This window comes from Prionailurus bengalensis, chromosome F2 (assembly GCF_016509475.1).
Source record: "Prionailurus bengalensis isolate Pbe53 chromosome F2, Fcat_Pben_1.1_paternal_pri, whole genome shotgun sequence".
Lineage (NCBI taxonomy): Eukaryota > Metazoa > Chordata > Mammalia > Carnivora > Felidae > Prionailurus > Prionailurus bengalensis.
Window position 1 is genome coordinate 17685243 of NC_057353.1, and position 19811 is coordinate 17705053.

Here is a 19811-nt window from a genome sequence, read left to right on the forward strand (position 1 = left end):
TTGGAATACATCCAAATACAATCCTTAAGTAGCTCTAGCTATGAAACACACTCAACTGATGAAAGGCTAACTGGGATGTGCCAAAAGAGAAGCTTACTTTTAGTCTATATTATCATCTACTAAACTTGGTTCTAATGAATGCTAATTCTTTAAGATGTTAAGACAGGGTCTTCCAAAAAAAAAAAAAAATATCCCATTATCAAGCAAGTTAGAGAAATACTGGGAAATAGCTTTCTTTATTACAGTCTTTAATTTGCTCTCCAAAGAGAATATATGATATGTAGTGTTTCCAAAATTTATTTTACAATGAGCTCCTCTTCCCCTTTTTAGAATACCTATTAATAACTCCATATTCTTTGGAACACATATATGGAAAAAATGGCCTATACCCCTGAATATTTTTTAGTATGTCACTCTGAATAATCATACTTTTAATTAATATAAACAAAAATAAATGATTTCTGGTAGAACAGATATTACAAATAATACCAAGTTTCATAACTATTCTAGATATAATTATGTTATTTTAAGAAAGAAATACATACATGTCTGTGGCCATAACTAGCAGGAAATTGCTCATTTCATGCTATCAATCAAAAGAGAACTATAAGCAAGGGAAATATACTATACTGAGTAGATTTTGAAATAGGAAAGACCTATGTTTCAATCGTGTCTTTCCCATTTAACTGGATAACTTATTTCATCTTTCTTTGTCTCAGTTTCTTCATCAGCAGCAAAAATAATGTTAATGAGGAATCACCAAAACACACATACCCTACACACACACAACACATAAAGAACATAAATGATTCACAATCAGTGGTATCTATAATTCTGTAGATATATGGTAATATATGCCCAATTTCTGATTGATTCAGTAATGAAAGGAGTGTATCTCATGCCCCTACTCTAAAGCTGCTTTCTGCTCTCCAAATTAGAATATCCTAGATAGATTAAACTGGATAATTTCAAAGCGTGTTTTGCAATTAACAACTGGTACATGAAGATACTGATAAAATATATTTGGGAAGCTCTGTGCTGCACAAAATAAGACACTAGTTTTCCCAGTAGACCTTTCTGGAGCTTTAACATGCTAGTGTTAGTTAGACATGCTAAATATACTATCCTAACTTCTTATATATATATATTATGTGTATAATATATATGTATTTATGTGCTAAATGCTATTGCAGCTTTTAAATACATGTTATTTATTACACATATCTTACATATATGTTTAATAGCAAAGAATTCTCTGGAAGAAGTAAAAAAATTTAATAACGACTATCAGAAATGGATAATCCCTCAAAGCTTATTCCATTTTCTCTCAGTACCTAATTACATCTTCTCCCACTGCCTCCCCCCACCACTTTCCCTTAACAAATGACTTTCACATTCTATGTAGTTAAGAAGTTAGGTAACTCAACTAAGTAGGTAGGCTACCTCAATCTCCCTTGTCCTACCATAAAGCTCCTTGACACCAATAATTTTTTCCCCCTCTTATTTCAGGGGAAAAAATATTCCTTTGAATTTCTAAAGTGAACTATTCATTCACCCTCAAATTCATCTCTTCTTGCATTCATTTGTGTCTTCCCTCCCCAAGTATTCTCTTTTAACATTACATTTTCATGTATGTGACTGAATCTTCCTCATTACTTAACATACTCAAATCTTCTCACTGGAAAAAAATCTTCCTTTAACTCTTGCTATACCTCTGCTACTGCCCATTTTTCTCCTTTTTATCAAATTTCTAAGAGGAATAATCAATATTCACTGATGATACTTTTCTTCTTCCCTTCCTAGTATATTTCTCAAAAGAAATCAAAAACATTCTATGATTTTATTTTCAGGTTTTGAAGCCAGACATCCTTGAGTTGGAATCTTCATTTTACTGCTTCCTACAAGTTAACTTAAAATCTCTCAATTTTCTCATTGTAAAAAAGAATAGTACCAGCACCTAAACATCCCAGTGCTTGGGGAGGATTAAATGAATAAATGTAAGTAAAGCAAATAAAGTCATTTGGGATATACAGAAAGTACTTAATAGAGTTAGATATTATTATTCTCTCTGTTTTCTCCTCTAACTGTTCTCTAACCATTAAGTGTAGACTTTTGTTTTCAAGATGGTAAATAGAGTCAATTAAAAATTAACTTCTCCTTTGATAAATCCCACTGAAATTACTAGGAGAAATATAAACAAGAGACAGATGCGATGTTTCTAACATTATTGTTATATTTCATCAGTAAGTTTGATAAATGCTGGTCTGGTATTTTTCACTGGTATGAAAAAATTCAAGTTAAGACTGATTTGAAAAAAAAAAAAAGTAAAATCACACCCAGGCGCGCGCACGCACACACACACACACACACACACTCATATACTTAATTTGAAAGAGTATCCTCCAAAAAACAATAGCAATTATCATACCTACTAGTGAAATACAGCAATGTTAAAAACAAAATGAGGCTCGAACCAATGTTATATAATAGAAACAAAAGGACAAAAATGAGGAATAAATACCGTAAAAGAAAAAAATACAAAATATATTTTTCACCAAGAAAACCCAAGATTATCAAATAAAAAACGCTTAGAAAATATCAGAGTTCAGAAAATGAATAAATAGGAGGTAAATATGGAAAACAAGGGTTTTTCTATATTCCAATTAAATTAGGAAGTTGGAATTATTTGTGGCCATTGCTTAAGTGCCAACAGTCAAAATGAAGTTCAATCCCTTTGTGACTTCTGACCAGAGCAAGAACTGTAAAAGTCATTTCAATGCACCTTCCCATATTTGCAGGGAGATTCTCCTCTTTCCAAAGAGCTGACACAGAAGTACATAGTTCGATCCACACACACCCAGAGGATGAGGAAGTACAGGCTGTATGAGGACACAACAGAAGTCAGCAAACTGGCAAAGTAGCTCAGGTGTATGGGAAGAAATACGTCATCTACACTTAGCAAATAGAGTGACAGAAGACAAATGGCACAGCTGCCCACATGGGCATTCACCCTAGCAGGATGGTTATCACTAGACTAAAACAGGACAAAGACCACAAAAAGATCCTTGAACATAAAGTCAAATCTCACCAAGAAAGAAAGAAAAAGGGCAAGTATAAGGAAGAAACAACTGAGAAGATGCAGTAATAAAGTAATCTTATATATGACTTTATAAACTTAAAATGAAAAAAATAAATTAGGAAGTGTGGGAAAAAACTCATCCAAAATACTATCAAAACTAAAACAAAAAAGGGGCGCCTGGGTGGCTCAGTCGGTTAAGCATCTGACTTCAGCTCAGGTCATAACCTCATGGTCTGTGAATTCGAGCCTCACGTTGGGCTCTGTGCTGACAGCCTGGAGCCTGCTTCACATCTGTGTGTGTGTGTCTCTGTCCCTCCCCCACTTGTGTTCTGTCTCCCTCCCTCCCTCCCTCAAAAAATAAATGACATTAAAAAAAATTTTTGTTTAAAACAACTAGAACAAAAAACAGAGAAATAATTTAACAGGAAATGTGAAGGAGCCAAAGAAAGAAAACAATGAAATTTTACTGAGTGACATAGAAGATTTGACTGAATGAACTTCTGTGTCTGGATAAGAAGGTTCAATACTACAAAGAAGATGCAGCTCCCCAAGTTAAGAACACAATATAACTCCAATCACTAATAAACTTTTTTTTAAATTCAATGAATTGGCTCTAAAGTTATGTAGCATACACTTAACTGATGTTTACAAAAACTGACTGGCAAGGGGATGGGGGACTTGCACTACAAAGATTAAAATGTACTATAAAATTAAAATATTTTAAACAATTCAACACTGAATAAAAATAGCTCAATGTTACTACAGAGAAAACTCCAGCAGAATCATGTAGGATAAAATTGGCACTTCAAATTAATTGGGAAAGGATTATTCTATAGGTTAGCTATGCAATCTCATACTATACATGAAAAATTAATTTCAGATGAATTAAAGATCTGAATTCAAAAAATTAAAAAAGTATTAGAAAAATGTATAGCAGATTATTTCTGTAGTTTTGTGGTAAAATCCATTCTAAGCAAGACAAAAACAGAATTCACAAAGAAAAAGGCAGTATTTGTTAAATTTTTTATGTGGTCAAATATCTGCTCAGAACAATAACCTAAGCAAAGGCTAAACAAAATGAAAATAAAACAAAGACTAGAAAAAAATATTTAAAATACACTGAATAAGGTTTCATTTCTTAATATGAATAAATCTTGAAATCAGAACAGAGAAACCAAAAAACTTGAAAGGAAACCGCTAAGAAATCATGAATAGGCAATTCAGAAAAGTATAAATAACCCATAGATACTCAGTTGGACCATGAAACTGCCAACATTTAACCTACAAAAATAATGACTGCTCCCTGTGTTTTGACCCTACAAGTAATCAAAAACAAATTAAAATAAGATATAATCCATCTAGCAAAGTGATATTAAACAGCATTACATATAAATTTTAAATGCCCACACACTTTGATCAAAGTATTCCTTTTTTTAGAAGTGTATCCTAAAGTGCTAAAAGATATCTATAACAAGAATGCTCTTCAGAGCAGTGTATCAAAGTCAAAAGACTTGGGAAAATAATAAACTGAAAGAAAATATTCATAAAATATATCACAGAATCCTAATGTAAAAAGGATTCTTAAAAATTAAGGGAAAAAAATCAAGGATAACAGAAGGATGAAAACCTGATAGAATGAAGACATGAATAGATGATTCACTAAAAACAGAAATACAATGGCCCTTACATATGATATATTTAATTTCACTCATACAGAAATGCAAATTAAAACCCAACTAAGTAATGGATAAAGAAGATGTGGTATGCCTATACGATGGAATATTACTTAGCCATAAAAAAGAAGGGAGTCTTGCTTTTTGCAACAACATGGATGGATCTAGAGGGTGTAATGATAAGTGAAATAAATGAGAGAAAGACAATTATCATATGATTTCACTCATATGTGGACTTTAAACAAATGAAGAAAGAAAAAAAGAAATAAACAGACTCCATTTAAATATAGAGTACTGGAGGTTACCAAAGGGGAAGTGGGGGATGGGTGAAATAGGTGAAGGAGATTAAGAGTACACTTATGATGAGCCCTGAGTAATGTACAGAATTGCTGAATCACTACACTGTATACCTGAAACTAACAGAACACTGAATATTAAATGCACTAGAATTAAAAAAAAATAAACTAAGAGTTCTCACCTAACAGGTTGGCAAAAATACAAAACTTTAAATTCCACTGGCAATTATGGATAAAAAGGAATTCTCACACATTGCTGGTAAGAGTGCAAAATGGTGCAACACTTGTGAAGGGATATTCAGCAACAGCTAATTAATTTTCATACTCATTTACCACCTGACCCAGTAATCTCACTTCTATGAATCTTCCCTCAAGATAAACCCCCACAAATACAAAACAATACAGATGCATATGGCTACTCACTGCAGCAATATCTGTAATAGGAAAGCACTGGAAACAACCAAAGTTCCTGTCAGTAGTGGATTGGTTAAATCAACTATGATACACCCACGTAATAGAGTCAAGAGACCAAAAAAATAAGGAAAGAAAATCTCTATCAACTGAAATAGAAGGATTCCTAGAATATATTAAATGAAAAAAAAGGGGGACCAAAAAAAAAAAAAAGGGGAGGAGACATACAGTGTTTTGCCAAAGAGAAATAATCAGAGTACTTGCTTACTACTCTGGGAGAAATACACACACACATAAAGGATAAACTAAAAGGTAATGAAAGTGGCTACCAATGGAAGGTATGTCAGCAAAGGAAGGAATGGATAAAAGAATTCTTTGAGTCAATATTTTATATAATTTTGACTTTGAATCATGTATAGGATCTTCAATTAAATCAAAACAAAACAGGGGCGCCTGGGTGGCTAAGTCAGTTGAGTGTCTGACTCTTGATTTGGCTCAGGTCAAGTTTTTGCAAAAATTAGGTTGTGGGATTGAGCCCTGCATCAATCAAGCCCTGCTTAGTATTCCCTCTCTCTCCCTCTGCTCCTCTTCCCGCTGGCTCTCTCTCTCTCTCTAAAATAAAAAATAAAAACAAAAATAAATTACATTAAATCAACAGTTAATACAGTTTACTACTGTAAATTCTGTAATTATAAATAGTATTATTCACCATTAGTAGAAAATGTACTAAATACATATGTAATTTTTTTTTTTTTTGAACTTTAAATTAGTTGTTGCTGGTAATGATACACTGTTGCTGAGAATCTGGGGATTTTACTGTGGAAAAAGGGAGATAAAAATATGAAATGCTGGGAAAAGGGAGATACAAATACGAAATGCAGGAAGATGAAGAGAAACCTAGTAGCACTGGATGTGAACTGCAACTATCAATATGATTTGTGATTGTAGATCTATCTCAGTACACTAGAAAGGCCAGGAAGTAACGACACCTCACTAGCACACCTAGTCTCTAAATACAATTGCCTACTAAAAAGAACAAAAACTCCTTAAAGAACTGATTCCAGGGCTGAGGCAAGAGGAAGTCGAACGTTTAACTTAAAACATCTCACTGTTCCAGAAAACAAGAAGTGCTCCAAGATAATGGAATCACATCACAAAGACACAGGAACTGGATTCCTATTAGCCAAATCGGGAACAAAGAATAATGACGGTAAATGATTATAATACACTGAATAACAAAAGAATTCATGAGTTCACAGTATTATTTTTTTTAAGGGGAAGCACTCTTATCTATAGAAAAGTGTCAATTAATGTTAGAATCATGAAATCACTATTTGGCAACCAATGTAGTATCTAAAGAAGTCAAGGATCATCAACGGATGCTAAAACCACTAAGTGGATGGATCCTCATATGACCTCAACCTATCACTCTCAAATTATTTCTTTCAGTTGACCCTTGAACAACACAGGGATTAGGAGTGCTGACCCCTCAAATAGTTAAAAAGCCACATATAACTTAAGACTTCACAAAACTTAACTACTAATAGCCTCTGTTGCCCAGAAGTCTTACTGATAACATAAACAGTCGATAAACACATATTTTGTATATTACATGTATTATATATTGTATTCTTACAATCAAGTAAACTAGAAAAAATATAAAGAAAATCATTAAGAAAGAGAAAATACAAAGGAGCCTGGGTGGCTGAGTAGGTGCTGGACTCTTCAACTCAGCTCAGGTCTTGATCTCAGGGTCGTGAGTTCAAGGCTCGCACTGGATGTGAAGCCCACTTCAAAAAGAAAGATGGGGTACCTGGCTGAGTGTCCGACTTCAGCTCAGGTCATCATTTCACGGTTTGTGAGTTCAAGCCCTCCATCAGGCTCTGTGCTGTCAGTGCAGAGCCCAGTTAGGATCTTCTCTCTCTCTCTCTCTGCCCCTCCCCTGCTTGTTCCCTCTCTCTCAAAAATAAATAAACATTAAAAAAAGAAGAAGAAAAATACATTCATAGTACTGTATTTATGGGAAAAAATCCACATATAGTGCACTCATGCAGTTCATTATTGAATGGTCAACTATAGTTATAAAGGGAAAAATGCTCCCTTACAATGAAGAGACCTAGTGCTCATCATTAACCAAGTGATCAAACATCATCACTAATATGGGTAACTTGTTATGTATCAATTAACATAACATGATGTAATAAGAAGTACCAACATTACCTATGCAGTATTCTTGCCAAATACATTTACTCTAAATCAGGAAACTGCCCTATCAACTCAAAATATGTAACATTCGACAAGACAATTTCATACTCTTTAACAAAAGGTAAGTGTTATGAAAGATGGGGGGAAAGACAAGAGAACTTGTTCTAAACTAATGAGACCAAAGAGACACAATCAAATGCAGTGAGCGTACCCAGATTGGGCCCTGTACTTAAAAAGGAAAAGGAAAAAGAGGATATAAGAGAGACCATTTGGGAATTTGGGAACATTATAAAATGTAGTATTTATATTAGATACCCTTGAAATAGTGTTAATTTTCTTAGGTGCGAAAACGAATTATGGTTATGTATGAGAATGCCTTTATTCTTAGAAAAGATATGAAGTAACAGAGTAAAGCATCAGGATATATATAACCCATCTTTAAATGGTTCAGCAAAGGCAAGCAAAACACACACATTTACATACACGTATGTGTGTAGGTCTATTTAAACAAACATAAAATGAATGTATCAAAATTTTTAACAACTAGTGAATCCAGAGAAAGGGCATACAGGTGTTCATTGCACTGTTCTTTGGATTTTTCTCTAGGTATGAAAATGTTCTAAGTAAAAAGTTGCAGAAAAATCAAAGAAATTTCACTTCACACTCTGTATTGATATGTATTCAAGACTGGTAAAGAGTTTTTTGCAAAGGGCCAGTTAGTAAACATTTTAGGCTTTGCAGGCCATATGGTCCCTGGTGCAAAGACAGCCACTGTAGGCAATACATAAATAAGCATGTGTTCTAAAAAAGCAATATTTACAAAAATAGGCAATGGGCTAAATTTAGCTCATGAGACATAATTCGCCATCCCCTAACATGTATTACTAAACTTCTAAAGAATGCATGGGCACATAATGCTCTTTCTTCCCTGACTGTAAGTTTACAAGGGTTTTTGTTTTTAAATTCCGACTTCCCAGGAGCATGGCCTCTTGTTTAGTCTCTATACTTGCCCATTCAATGATTTTATGGCTTTAACTACTAATTTATAACAAAATGACTCCCATCTATAGCACCTGTCTTGATATCTTAGGCCAGATTTCTAGATTTCTATTATGTGTATCATAAAATTTCCACATGGATGGTGCACTAAAGAATTAGTAATTTTTTCTCCCAAGACAACTTTTCCTCCAACATAATTTAATTCTACCAATTCCACAACCATCCACCTACTCATTTAGACTCAGAAACTGGGATACCACCAAAGCAGAGATGAGTTAACATAGCAGGCCCAAGACTGCCTATCCTTAGATAGGCAAGGTTGCAAGGTTGGTCTGCTTGCAAGGTTGGTCCTTGGCTGGCACCCGGAACTACATTTTGGAAGGGTTTGCACTATTCCCAGAACTAGTTAAGAGTGGCTTACTGTGCCTAAACTGTACAAATAATGTGGTTTATGCTAAATACAGCTTTCCTTCTGGAAATCTGAAATTTGGGTACATGCAAGTAGAGGGTGCCAACAAAACTTTGGGCACTTAGTCTAATGAGCTACTCTGATAGCCAACACCTAAAATCTGATGTGGAGGAATTAAGCGCTTCCTGTGTGACTTGTATAGGGAGAGGGCTCTTGGAAGTATGCACCTGATTTCCTTCAGACATTGCCCCACATGTCTTTTCCCTCTGATGATTTTGTATCGTACTCTTACATGGTAAAAATTTTAGTGGTGAGTATAATTATATGATGAGTCCTATGAGTCCCTCTAGTAAATCACAAAACCTTGAGATATTCTTGGGGTCTTTGACATACCTTATAATTTCTTTTTCAGCAAGGTATTTAATCAGTTGCAAGGTCTTTTTTTTTTTAATGATTTTTTTTAAGTTTATTTATTTATATTGAGAGAGAGCCAGCAGGGGAGGGGAAGACAGAGAAAGAGAAAAAGAGAGAGAGAGAGAGAGAGAGAGAGAGAGAGAGATTGATTGAATGAATGAACGAATGAATCCCAAGCAGGCTCTGCACTGTCAATGCAGAGTCTGACGCAGGGCTCAATCCCATGAACCATGAGATCATGACCTGAGCTGAGATCAACAGTTGGACAAGTAACCAAACTGAGTCACCCAGGCACCCCAGTTGCAAAGCCTACTTGATTCAACATTCGATATCTCACTTCTCATTCACATTTTCTTCATTTCCACTGTTTCTGTCCTGCTGAGGATTCCATTACTGCACTGGTCTCCTATTGTACTTTCTACTTCCGCACTTCCTTCTTCTAACAGAATAATTCTAATCATTCCATCTATTAGTTAAAAAATTCATAATGGTAACTCATTTTGTGATAGAATAAAGTCTAAAATCCTAAACTTTTAATTAGTAAGCTTAAGATTTCTTTAACCTTAGGGGTACCTGGGTGGCTCAGTCAGTTAAGTGTCCAACTCTTGATTTCAGCTCAGGTCATGATCTCATGGTTCCAAGTTTGAGCCCCACACCCACTCAGGCTATGTGCTGACAGCGCAGAGCCTACTTAAAGTTCTCCCTCTCCCTCTCTTCCCTGCCCCCCTTAAAAAAAAAAAACAAAGAAGACCGCCTGGGTGGTTCAGTCAGTTGAGCATCTGACTTGAGCTCAGGTCATGAACTCATGGTGTTTATGAGTTCAAGCTCTGCATCGGGCTCTGCACTAACAGCTCAAAGCCTGGAGCCTGCCTCAGATTCTGTGTCTCCCTGTCTCTCTGCACCTCCCCTCCCCCCAGCTCCTCCGCCCAGCTCACACTCTCTCTCAAAAATAAAAAAACATTAAAAAAAAAATCTCTTTAACCTTAGTTTCTATTGTATGACATCACATACTCTATACTTCAGCCAAACTACCACCTGCCAATTCCCAAACCATCCTCTCCTCTAAATCTGAACTAACAGAGTTTCCAATACATCAAATACCATTCCCCAAACTTGTGTGAATCCATATAGTCTAAGTTTAAGTGTCATCACCTACATGAAGTCTTCCCGGATCATTTTAGAAATAATCACTTTTTACAAAATTTTAATAGGATGTTAGCTATTTCTTTCTAACGGCACTTATCACTTTATACCTTGTATTAGTCTTACATACATACATTCCAGAACCCCCTTCTTCCAGAGCATGGTCTATCTTGGATTAACTTTTGTATCCTCCTACAGTGCCACACAACTGTACGTACTTCCTTAGTATTTGCTGAATGAAAAGATGAAAAAACAAGAAGGCAATCAGATGAATGCCTGGTTCTAGTGTTTCATTAAAGGAGAAAAGATATTCTTAGAAAGAATGGTAATATAAAAGGGAGTTAGTATGGCTGAAACAGTATTCTTCTCATTCAAGAGCCATACTGTACATACATTTAATCATATATGTAGAAGTATACGTAGCAAGGTTCTATGCTTAGTCCTGGGCAAGATACCATGAATTAAATAAGCTTCAGTGGATTAGTCTCAAATCTAATCCTATCTATAAATAATACTATTTATGGAAAATGGGAGATAAAATCCTAACAAACTGTAATAAAACATCTTTATAGTATTACAAAGATATATCCATAAGATATGACCTGCCCCTGTATCAATTATACCTTGGTTGTGACAATAAAGGTATAAGAAAGCCTAATTTTTTTCAAAAAAAGACATGAAATACTCAAAACTGAATCAATTTAAATATTTTCGTTATCAAGTTTCATGCATTTAGGAGTATAAAGAATATATCTCTACCATCAAAACACAAAAACAAAGCAATGAAATGGCATCAACTTTTTTTCAATGGGGAGGGGGAGTAACGGATTATTATAAAAGACTGTAACTGAACCTAGAGAAAAAGAGAGTTAATTCTTCGATAATTAAAAACATTTAAATATTTTTTTCTATACACACACTCTAATTTGAGAAAGAGCTTATATATTTGCCCTTTTTGTTCCACATATAAATAGTCTCCATAGTTAGATGAAATATCAAAGAATAAACTCATTTTGAGTGAAACACACTACCTCCAACAACGATGTTCACCATTTCTTCTACAATGCTCTGTACAATGTCTTGTGGCTTTTCCTCACAGTCATGGTTTTCTCCATCATATAATATGTCATTTTTAGATAATGCTTTAAAAAATAAAAATCCAAGAAAACATTATTTGAATTTTTTGGAAACTTTTACCAAACATTTAAAATTAAAAACTTTGCTAAACAATTAAGAATAAAAGAAAATCCAATGGATAACATGAAACTAGAAGCAATTACAAGTTAAACATTCAGAATTCATAACTATACCAAATTTACAATATTTTATAAATTTAAGTCAATTTCAAAAATGATTCATTTGACAAACTATTAAATGATCATTCAACTTAAGCAAATTTTCTAGATTTTTCCTTCAGAAGCTAAACATTTAAAGTATTTTGAATGAAAAATTTCTAACATGTCTGACATACTTATCAAGTAATATATTAAATGTAACTAAAGCCTGCATTGATCAATTCCGTTTATCAATAATGTGCCTCTGTATTTGTGAAGTCTCTGAAGACAAAGAGACAGGGCCATGTGGGCCTCCAACAGTGCATTCCAGCCCTTCCTTACTGTTTCTTCCCCAAACCAATCTATATACCCAACGTAAAACTAAATTTAATAAATAAAAAAGGATTCATTCTCCAATTTAACAATCAAACAGACATATATGCCCAAGAGAACTTCTGAACAGCTTAAGAGAAACTGATAAACCTTGACATTCCAGAGTTAGCTTGCAGATAAAAATAGGATTTCTACTGGTTGTTTTGAAATGTTGCAAATACCTCAGGAAGGCTCAATTAACATTTTCGGTCGCTTTGGGATCAAGGACCCTGTTCGGCCCTACTCCAAACAGCATCAGACTGCACATTAGCTGGTAGTGCTGCTAACACCCTCATCCCAACTCACACTGCCCTCCAGAAACCTGTCCTCCCTATTGTTCACTGCTCCTAATCTACTGTTTGCTACACTCTACAGAATACTGAATGCCACAAGGGGAAATCTGATAAAGAAACATACCAATCAGTACACTTATTTTATAAAAAATCTAAGTACGGTAATAACACAAGACTCTTCGGTGGAGTAAAAACATAAAAGATGTTTTGACAGATAATTTTTCTGCCACCCTTAAGCTTTGTATTTCTGTCCTCTAGCTGCCTAAAATTATCTAGAGTCTGAAAGTTAGTTTCAACAAAACTAAATATACAGTCACTAATATGTGTACAAAATAGTGAATCATGAGTCAGTTCTCAAATTATCTGACAGAAATAGCGGTATTTATTACACATAGGAAATCATTAGCGAAGTTAACTATTATGTCCAAAGTCACATAACTAATAAGTGACAGAGATGTAATTCAAAGCAAACTCTAGAGTCTCTTAATCAATGGCTCTCAGGCAGAATTTTCATTTTTATCAGCTGTTGTGAGAAAAACACCTACAGGGCCAAAATAATCATGACTCTACCACAGCAAATTATGTCTTATTTTAATTCTGTATCCTACAAGGTGACTTGCACACAGTAGATGCTTCCATTCCTTGAGTCTCAGCCCATGTTACTTTTTCTGTCACAAAATTTCTTAAATTTTCTAGCCAGCCAATTTCAACTCCTACCCACCAAGATTCAACCAAAACATCATTACTTTCTCTATAAAGGTATTGTTTAACTCTCTTCAGCAGAATTACCTTGTGCAGGTCACTTTCAGGATACTTATCACATTATACCTCATTTATATATGCCTGACCATCCAGGCAAACCATGGGCACCCTTAGAACAATGTCTTTATCTCTATCAGCTTTTTAACCTCAAGTGCCACATAGTGCCTAGGATACAGTATGCTAAATAAATATTTGCTGAATGCATGAAGAAATGAAGAAATAAAGTCCCAGCTTTATTAGAGATCAGTCCTTTGAATCAGCCTCTTACAAGCTCACAGTAAAAGTAGGTGAAATCTGGCAAGAGCTGGCTAGAAAAATGTAAATCATATAAGCAGCATAGATTTACTATTAGCTTGGGTACTGTGAATGCTTAGATTTATCAAAATTATCCCTTTTTAAAAAACATTTGTTTATTTTGAGAGAGAGAGAGAGAGAGGCAGGGAGGGAGGGGGGAAGGAATGGGAAAAGAGAAAATCCCAAGGAGGCTCCATGCTGTCAGCCAAGAGCCCAATGTGGGGCTTGATCTCACGAACAGTGAGATCACGACCTGAGCCGAAATCCAGAGTTGTACGCTTAACTAAGTCACCCAGGCACCCCAAAGTTACCCCTTTTAAAATAAAGAGTAAAGCACTATTAAAAGCATTAAAAAGGCATCTACTCATGCCACTGCTGATGTTCATCCCACTATTACATTATAAAAAAGATGTGGTAGAAAAAAATCAACGGCTGAAAATATATTACAGAAGTCCTTTCTCAAAGAAAAATACAGAATTCAGATGAACTGTAACTAAGACCTAACCATCCTACTTCCATGCAAACATAGTAAACAGGCAACAGAATTTCCATCATTTTTTGATGGAAGTTAATAAGAAACAAAGGGAACAACAAAACTCCCTAGCAGTTTTATAAACTAGCTAAAGCTGAAAATAATGTCTGGGAGGAAAAAAAAAATGACTTCATGTGATTATTTTTAGAGAAACAAATTAGTAAAATAAATAAACGTAATTTAATTTTTGTAATCTTGCAACCCTTTTCTTTTTTAAAAAATACTTATTTTAAGAGACTGAGAATGCACATGAGTTGGGGCGGGGTTGGGGGGGGGGGAGGCGGGTAGAAAGAGAGGAGAGAGAATTCCAAGCAGGCTCTGTGCTATCAGTGTGGAGCCTGACACAGGGCTAGAGCTCACAAATCAGGAGATCATGACCTGGGCCAAAATCAAGAGTTGGATGCTCAAATGACTGAGCCATCCAGGTGCCCCTTCTAACCTTTCTCTTACAAATAAATTTACTCAGAAAAATACTATCAGAGAACATCTCAATTTTAGGGCTTACTATACATCAGGATATAAAAATATTTTTGTATGTTAGGTGGTTACTCTATTTTTATACTTAATTTCAGTACTTTTAGACAATAGTATTTTCTGAACCAGTAACACATTGATGCCCTAAAACTTGCAGTCACATTCCAGAAAATCTTATAAACAGATCTTTTGTTTGTTGTGAAACTGTTTTAAGAAAAGTGAAGTTCCTATATGACATGGTAACAAACATTCAAGACCCCCTTTAGTAACATGTATCTCCTCCAAAACAAGTCTGTAAATTGTACTGCTCATGAGATGCCAGTGAATGCATAGTATTAATAGATATCCTGTATTTTGAAGTCAATTAAATTCACTACCTAGGATGGAAAACATCCACAACTAACCACGTGTCTGCTCTCCATTAAATCACATTACTCTTTCCACATTTCTTTCCCAAACATGCATGCCTACACTCTTCCCTGAACATGTCCCACAACCCCTTCTCAAAAAGATTACTTTCAGCTGCAGTTGCCTGATCAGCTTCAGTCTGTTCATTTTCTGCACTGGAAATATCAGATCCATTTTCGGGTTCTGTATCATCCTGAAGGCTTTTATCCACATCATTTGTATGGGAATCAAGGTCCCCTTCATGTTCTTGGGTCATATGATCAACAGTTTGAGGTGGCAAATATCTAAGTTGAGGTGATTCAGGCTCATGATGGCTTACTGGAGACTGCAACAGATGATGATGCTGCCGATGCCTTTCTTTTTCCATTTGTTTGGCTTCCTGCAACTGGAAAGAAATAATTTCCCATATTAGTAAAATAAGTTGTTTAAAATTTGGAAGGATAATGTTATGCTCAACTATAAATCCTTTATATAAAGGTGTCATTTTGTCTCTGGGATTAGAAATTGTAGTCCATCAGAAGCAAAGAACATAAAATATACTAAAAACACACAAGAACAAGTAACAGTGGTTACTTCTTAGAGGGATGGAAATTGGTACATAAAAACAGAGATGAAAGTCTTTCAGTACATATCTTCTCTTCACTATTTTTGGTGTTTGAATCATGTGACTGTATAACCTAAGCAAAATTTACAAAACTGAAATAAATTTTAATAGACTCAGAATAATAATTGGATTAATGCAAACAGTGGATTTTCCTAAAATCAAAATTTCACTAAGGGAGGGAAAAAGTGGATGGGGAAATAAAACACTAACTCATTTTACTTATACATACATAAACAAATGAAATCTAGATACACAAGAAAATAGTCAATGATAATGGTTACTTATGGGGGGGGGGGGGTTAGGAAATGACCAAATTAGAAACAAGTGTCAGAGGGAATTTTCAGTGTATACTCTTCTGTAACATGTTCTTATGTCACATTGTCAAATGTCATTTAAGTAAAAATAATAAAATTACATATAATAAATAAAATCACAATGAGTACTTAAATGTCTCTGTCCAGTCATCTTAACAAGGATGAAAAAATCATATCAACAAATGTTTATTTTAAGAGACCTGTCATTATTATATATAGAATACCACCTGTAAAACTGGCTTACTTGTAAGATGCTAAACCAGTAACAAACAGAATCACAGAGTTTCATTTTTTTTTTTTAGCACTTTATTGCTTTCAGATACAACTCTCTTGGTCCTCATAACCGAAGAATAAGAATGATTCTCACAGGATGCTTCGATGGCTGTCAGTTCAGCATCCAACTCTTGATTTTGGCTCAGGTCTTGATCTCAGAGTTCAGGAGTTCGAGCCCTCTCAGCTGGGCTCTGCACTGACAACATGCAGCCTGCTTGAGAGTCTCTCTCCCTCTCTCTCTGCTGCCCCTCCCCAGTTTGTGCACACTGTCTCTCTCTCTCTCAATAAATAAATAAATTTTATATATATATGAAAAAAGAATGATTCTCACAGAATTAATTTCCATAATGGTAAATACTCTGTCAAATAAGAACATTTCACATTTCTTAGTAATATTCCATTTTATGTGGAAACACCAGAACTAATTATATGAATGTATAAAATATATTTAAACTAAAAGATTTTAATGCCCAAAGTGCCAATGCCAAAATTCCTTATAATAAACATGTCTAAATCCACGTTTTACAGATAAAGAAAATGATGCACATGACTATTTGCACAGCTGGAATCAGAATATAATTTTCAGACTGATACTTTAGCCCATTCATGAGAAAGTCAATTTCCAAAGTAGCAGTGAAGAACCTATGATTTGCAATCCAATCCCACCCTCAGGCTAAGCTTCAACAGATAGGCAATGTGGTTTAGTGGAACAAGCACATACTTTGGAATCACCTACAAGCATGGTGTTGTATGGAAGCCAATTTGACAATAAATTATATTAATTAAAAACAAACAAACAAACAAACAAAGAGATAACCAAAGCTGGAGGCATCACAATCCCAGACTTCAAGATGCATTACAAGGCTGTAATCATCAAGACAGTATGGTACTGGCACAAAAACAGACACTCAGATCAATAGAACAGAACAGAGAACCCCAAAATGGACCCACAAACGTATGGCCAACTAATCTTTGACAAAGCAGGAAAGAATATCCAATGGAATAAAGACAGTCTCTTCAGCAAGTGGTGCTGGGAAAACTGGATAGCAACATGCAGAAGAATGAACCTGGACCACTTTCTTACACCATACACAAAAATAAACTCAAAATGAATTAAAGACCTAAACTTAAGACAGGAAGCCATCAAAATCCTAAAGGAGAAAACAGGCAAAAACCTCGCTGACCTAAGCTGCAGCAACTTCTTACTCAACACATCTCCAGAGGCAAGGGAAACCAAAGCAAAAATGAACTATTGGGACCTCATCAAGATAAAAATCTTCTGCACAGCAAAGGAAACAACCAGCAAAACTAGAAGGCAACCAAAGGAATGGGAGAAGATATTTGCAAATGACATCAGATCAAAGGTTAGTATCCAAAATCTATAAAGAACTTACCAAACTCAATACCCAAAAACCAATCCAGTGAAGACATGGGCAAAAGACATGAATAGACACTTCTCCAAAGAAGACATCCAGATGGCCAACCGACACATGAAAAAATGCTCAACATCACTCATCATCCAGGAAATACAAACCAAAACCACAATGAGATACCACCTCACACCTGTCAGAATGGGTAACGTTAACAACTCAGGCAACAACAGTTATTGGTGAGGATGCAGAGAAAGAGGATCTCTTTTGCACTGCTGGTGGGAAGGCAAACTGGTGCAGCCCCTCTGGAAAACAGTATGGAGGTTCCTAAAGAAATTAAAAATAGAAGTACCCTATGACCCAGCAACTGCACTACTAGGTATTTATCCAAGGGATACAGGTGTGCTGTTTCAAAGGGGCACATGCACACCAATTTTTATAGCAGCACTATCAACAATAGCCAAAGGATAGAAAGAGCCCAAATGTCCATTGACGGATTAATGGATAAAGATGTGGTGTGTGTATACACACACACACACACACACACACACACACACACACACACACACAATGGAGTATTACTAGGCAATCAAAAAGAATGAAATCTTGCCATTTGCAACTATGTGGATGGAACTAGAGGATATTATGCTAGGTGAAATTAGTCAGAGAAAGACAAATATCATATGACTTCACTCATGGGAATTTAAGAAACACAACAGATGAACATAAGGAAAGGGAAGCAAAAATAATATAAAAACAGGGAGGGGACAAAACATAAGAGACTTAAATATAGAGAAGAAACAGAGGGTTGCTGGAGGGGTTGTGGGAGAGGAATGGGCTAAATGGGTAAGGGGCTTAAGGAATCCACTCCTGAAATCACTGTTGCATTATATGCTAACTAACATGGATGTAAATTAAAAAATAAATTATTAAAAAAAAAAAACTTGTTGAACAAGTCAAACCAATAAAACTTTTCTCATGTTTCTGCCATTAAAAAGTGATAAAAGATTATATGCATTCATTTCTTTAAAAAAAGCAGTACAACTACTATTTGTAGTTTCAAAATACTAGAAAGGATCCAATGTCAATATGTAGAAGAGTGACTGAATAGACTACAGCACATCTCAGAGTACCATACACCTACAAAAAAGATGATCTCTAAAAAGTAATATGGAATGATTTCCAGGACATACTTCTAAGTGAAAAGAGCAAAGTACTAAGAGAGATGTATAGTATGTGTGGTAGCCAGCCTTTAAGATGGTCACCAATGATTTTTCCTTTTGATTTTCACTTCCTTGCAAAGTCCCCTCCCACATTGTACCAGGGATGGTCTGGGTACCCGCTTCTGATCATAAAGTAGACACTGTAGCTTCTGTTTTGTTGCTGTCTGATCATCTTCCCTGGAGATAGCCAGCTGCCATGCTGTGCGCATCCCTATGAGATCCACACAAAACTCAGGCCTTTCCAGACAACAGGCAGTAAAGAACTGCGACCTTTCACCAAAGCCAAATGAGTAAGACTGGAAGTGTCTTCTCTAGCCCAATGAAACCTTTAAATGACTGCAGCACCAGATCACACTGTGATCCATGCAGGGAACTACAACTTCATGTGGAACCCAAACCACACCCACCCAGCTAAGCCACTACTGTATTCTGGCCTTTCAGAAACTCTGAGAGATAAGCAGCTAAATGATAAGTTTTAAGCAGCTGAAGTTTGGGGTAATTTGTTATGCAGTGATACGTAACTACTATAGTATGCTACCTCTCATGTAAGAAAGAGGATATGTGAAATCATACATGTATCTGCTCATTTGTGTTACATAAATGCAGGACGGATAAACTAGAAACAAAAGAGATTAGCAACATCCAAGGGGCAGGAAGAAGGGGGAAGAAGAATGGAGTCAGAGGGATGAAGAAGGAGTAGTCCTCTGAGTATACCTTTTGTGTAGCTGTGTTAAATCACAGTCCTGTTTAACATACTCAAGAAATAAGCAATTAAAACTAACCAAAAAAAGGAAAAACAAGCAATAATAAATTAATTTAATCGTATAAAGGAATTAACATTATGGCATGAAGAGTGTGGAGAAAAAAGAACCTAAGTACCTTCAGAAAACAATAGTTTGAATGAATCTTATAAGGCTAAAAGAATTGGGGCGCCTGGGTGGCTCAGTCGGTTAAGCGGCCGACTTCAGCTCAGGTCATGATTTCGCGGT

The 19811-nt window shown here is 35.4% G+C and overlaps 1 protein-coding gene and 1 pseudogene across 4 annotated transcripts in view; one reads left to right on the plus strand and one right to left on the minus strand.

The window, feature by feature from the left end:
- The window catches only part of ARFGEF1 (ADP ribosylation factor guanine nucleotide exchange factor 1), a 149627-nt gene that overhangs the window by 71305 nt on the left and 58511 nt on the right, over positions 1-19811 (minus strand). For 3 of the 4 annotated variants that reach the window (XM_043602221.1, XM_043602222.1, XM_043602223.1), the window contains 2 exons: positions 15147-15423; positions 11661-11771 (listed from right to left, as the gene is read on the minus strand). In XM_043602221.1, coding sequence (XP_043458156.1) covers positions 11661-11771; positions 15147-15423 — 388 coding nt within the window. Of the gene's footprint in view, positions 1-10763; positions 10862-11660; positions 11772-15146; positions 15424-19811 lie in introns of those variants that run through there. The other variant, XM_043602224.1, reaches the window with a different exon arrangement.
- On the plus strand, positions 1637-3218 carry LOC122496040 (annotated as a pseudogene).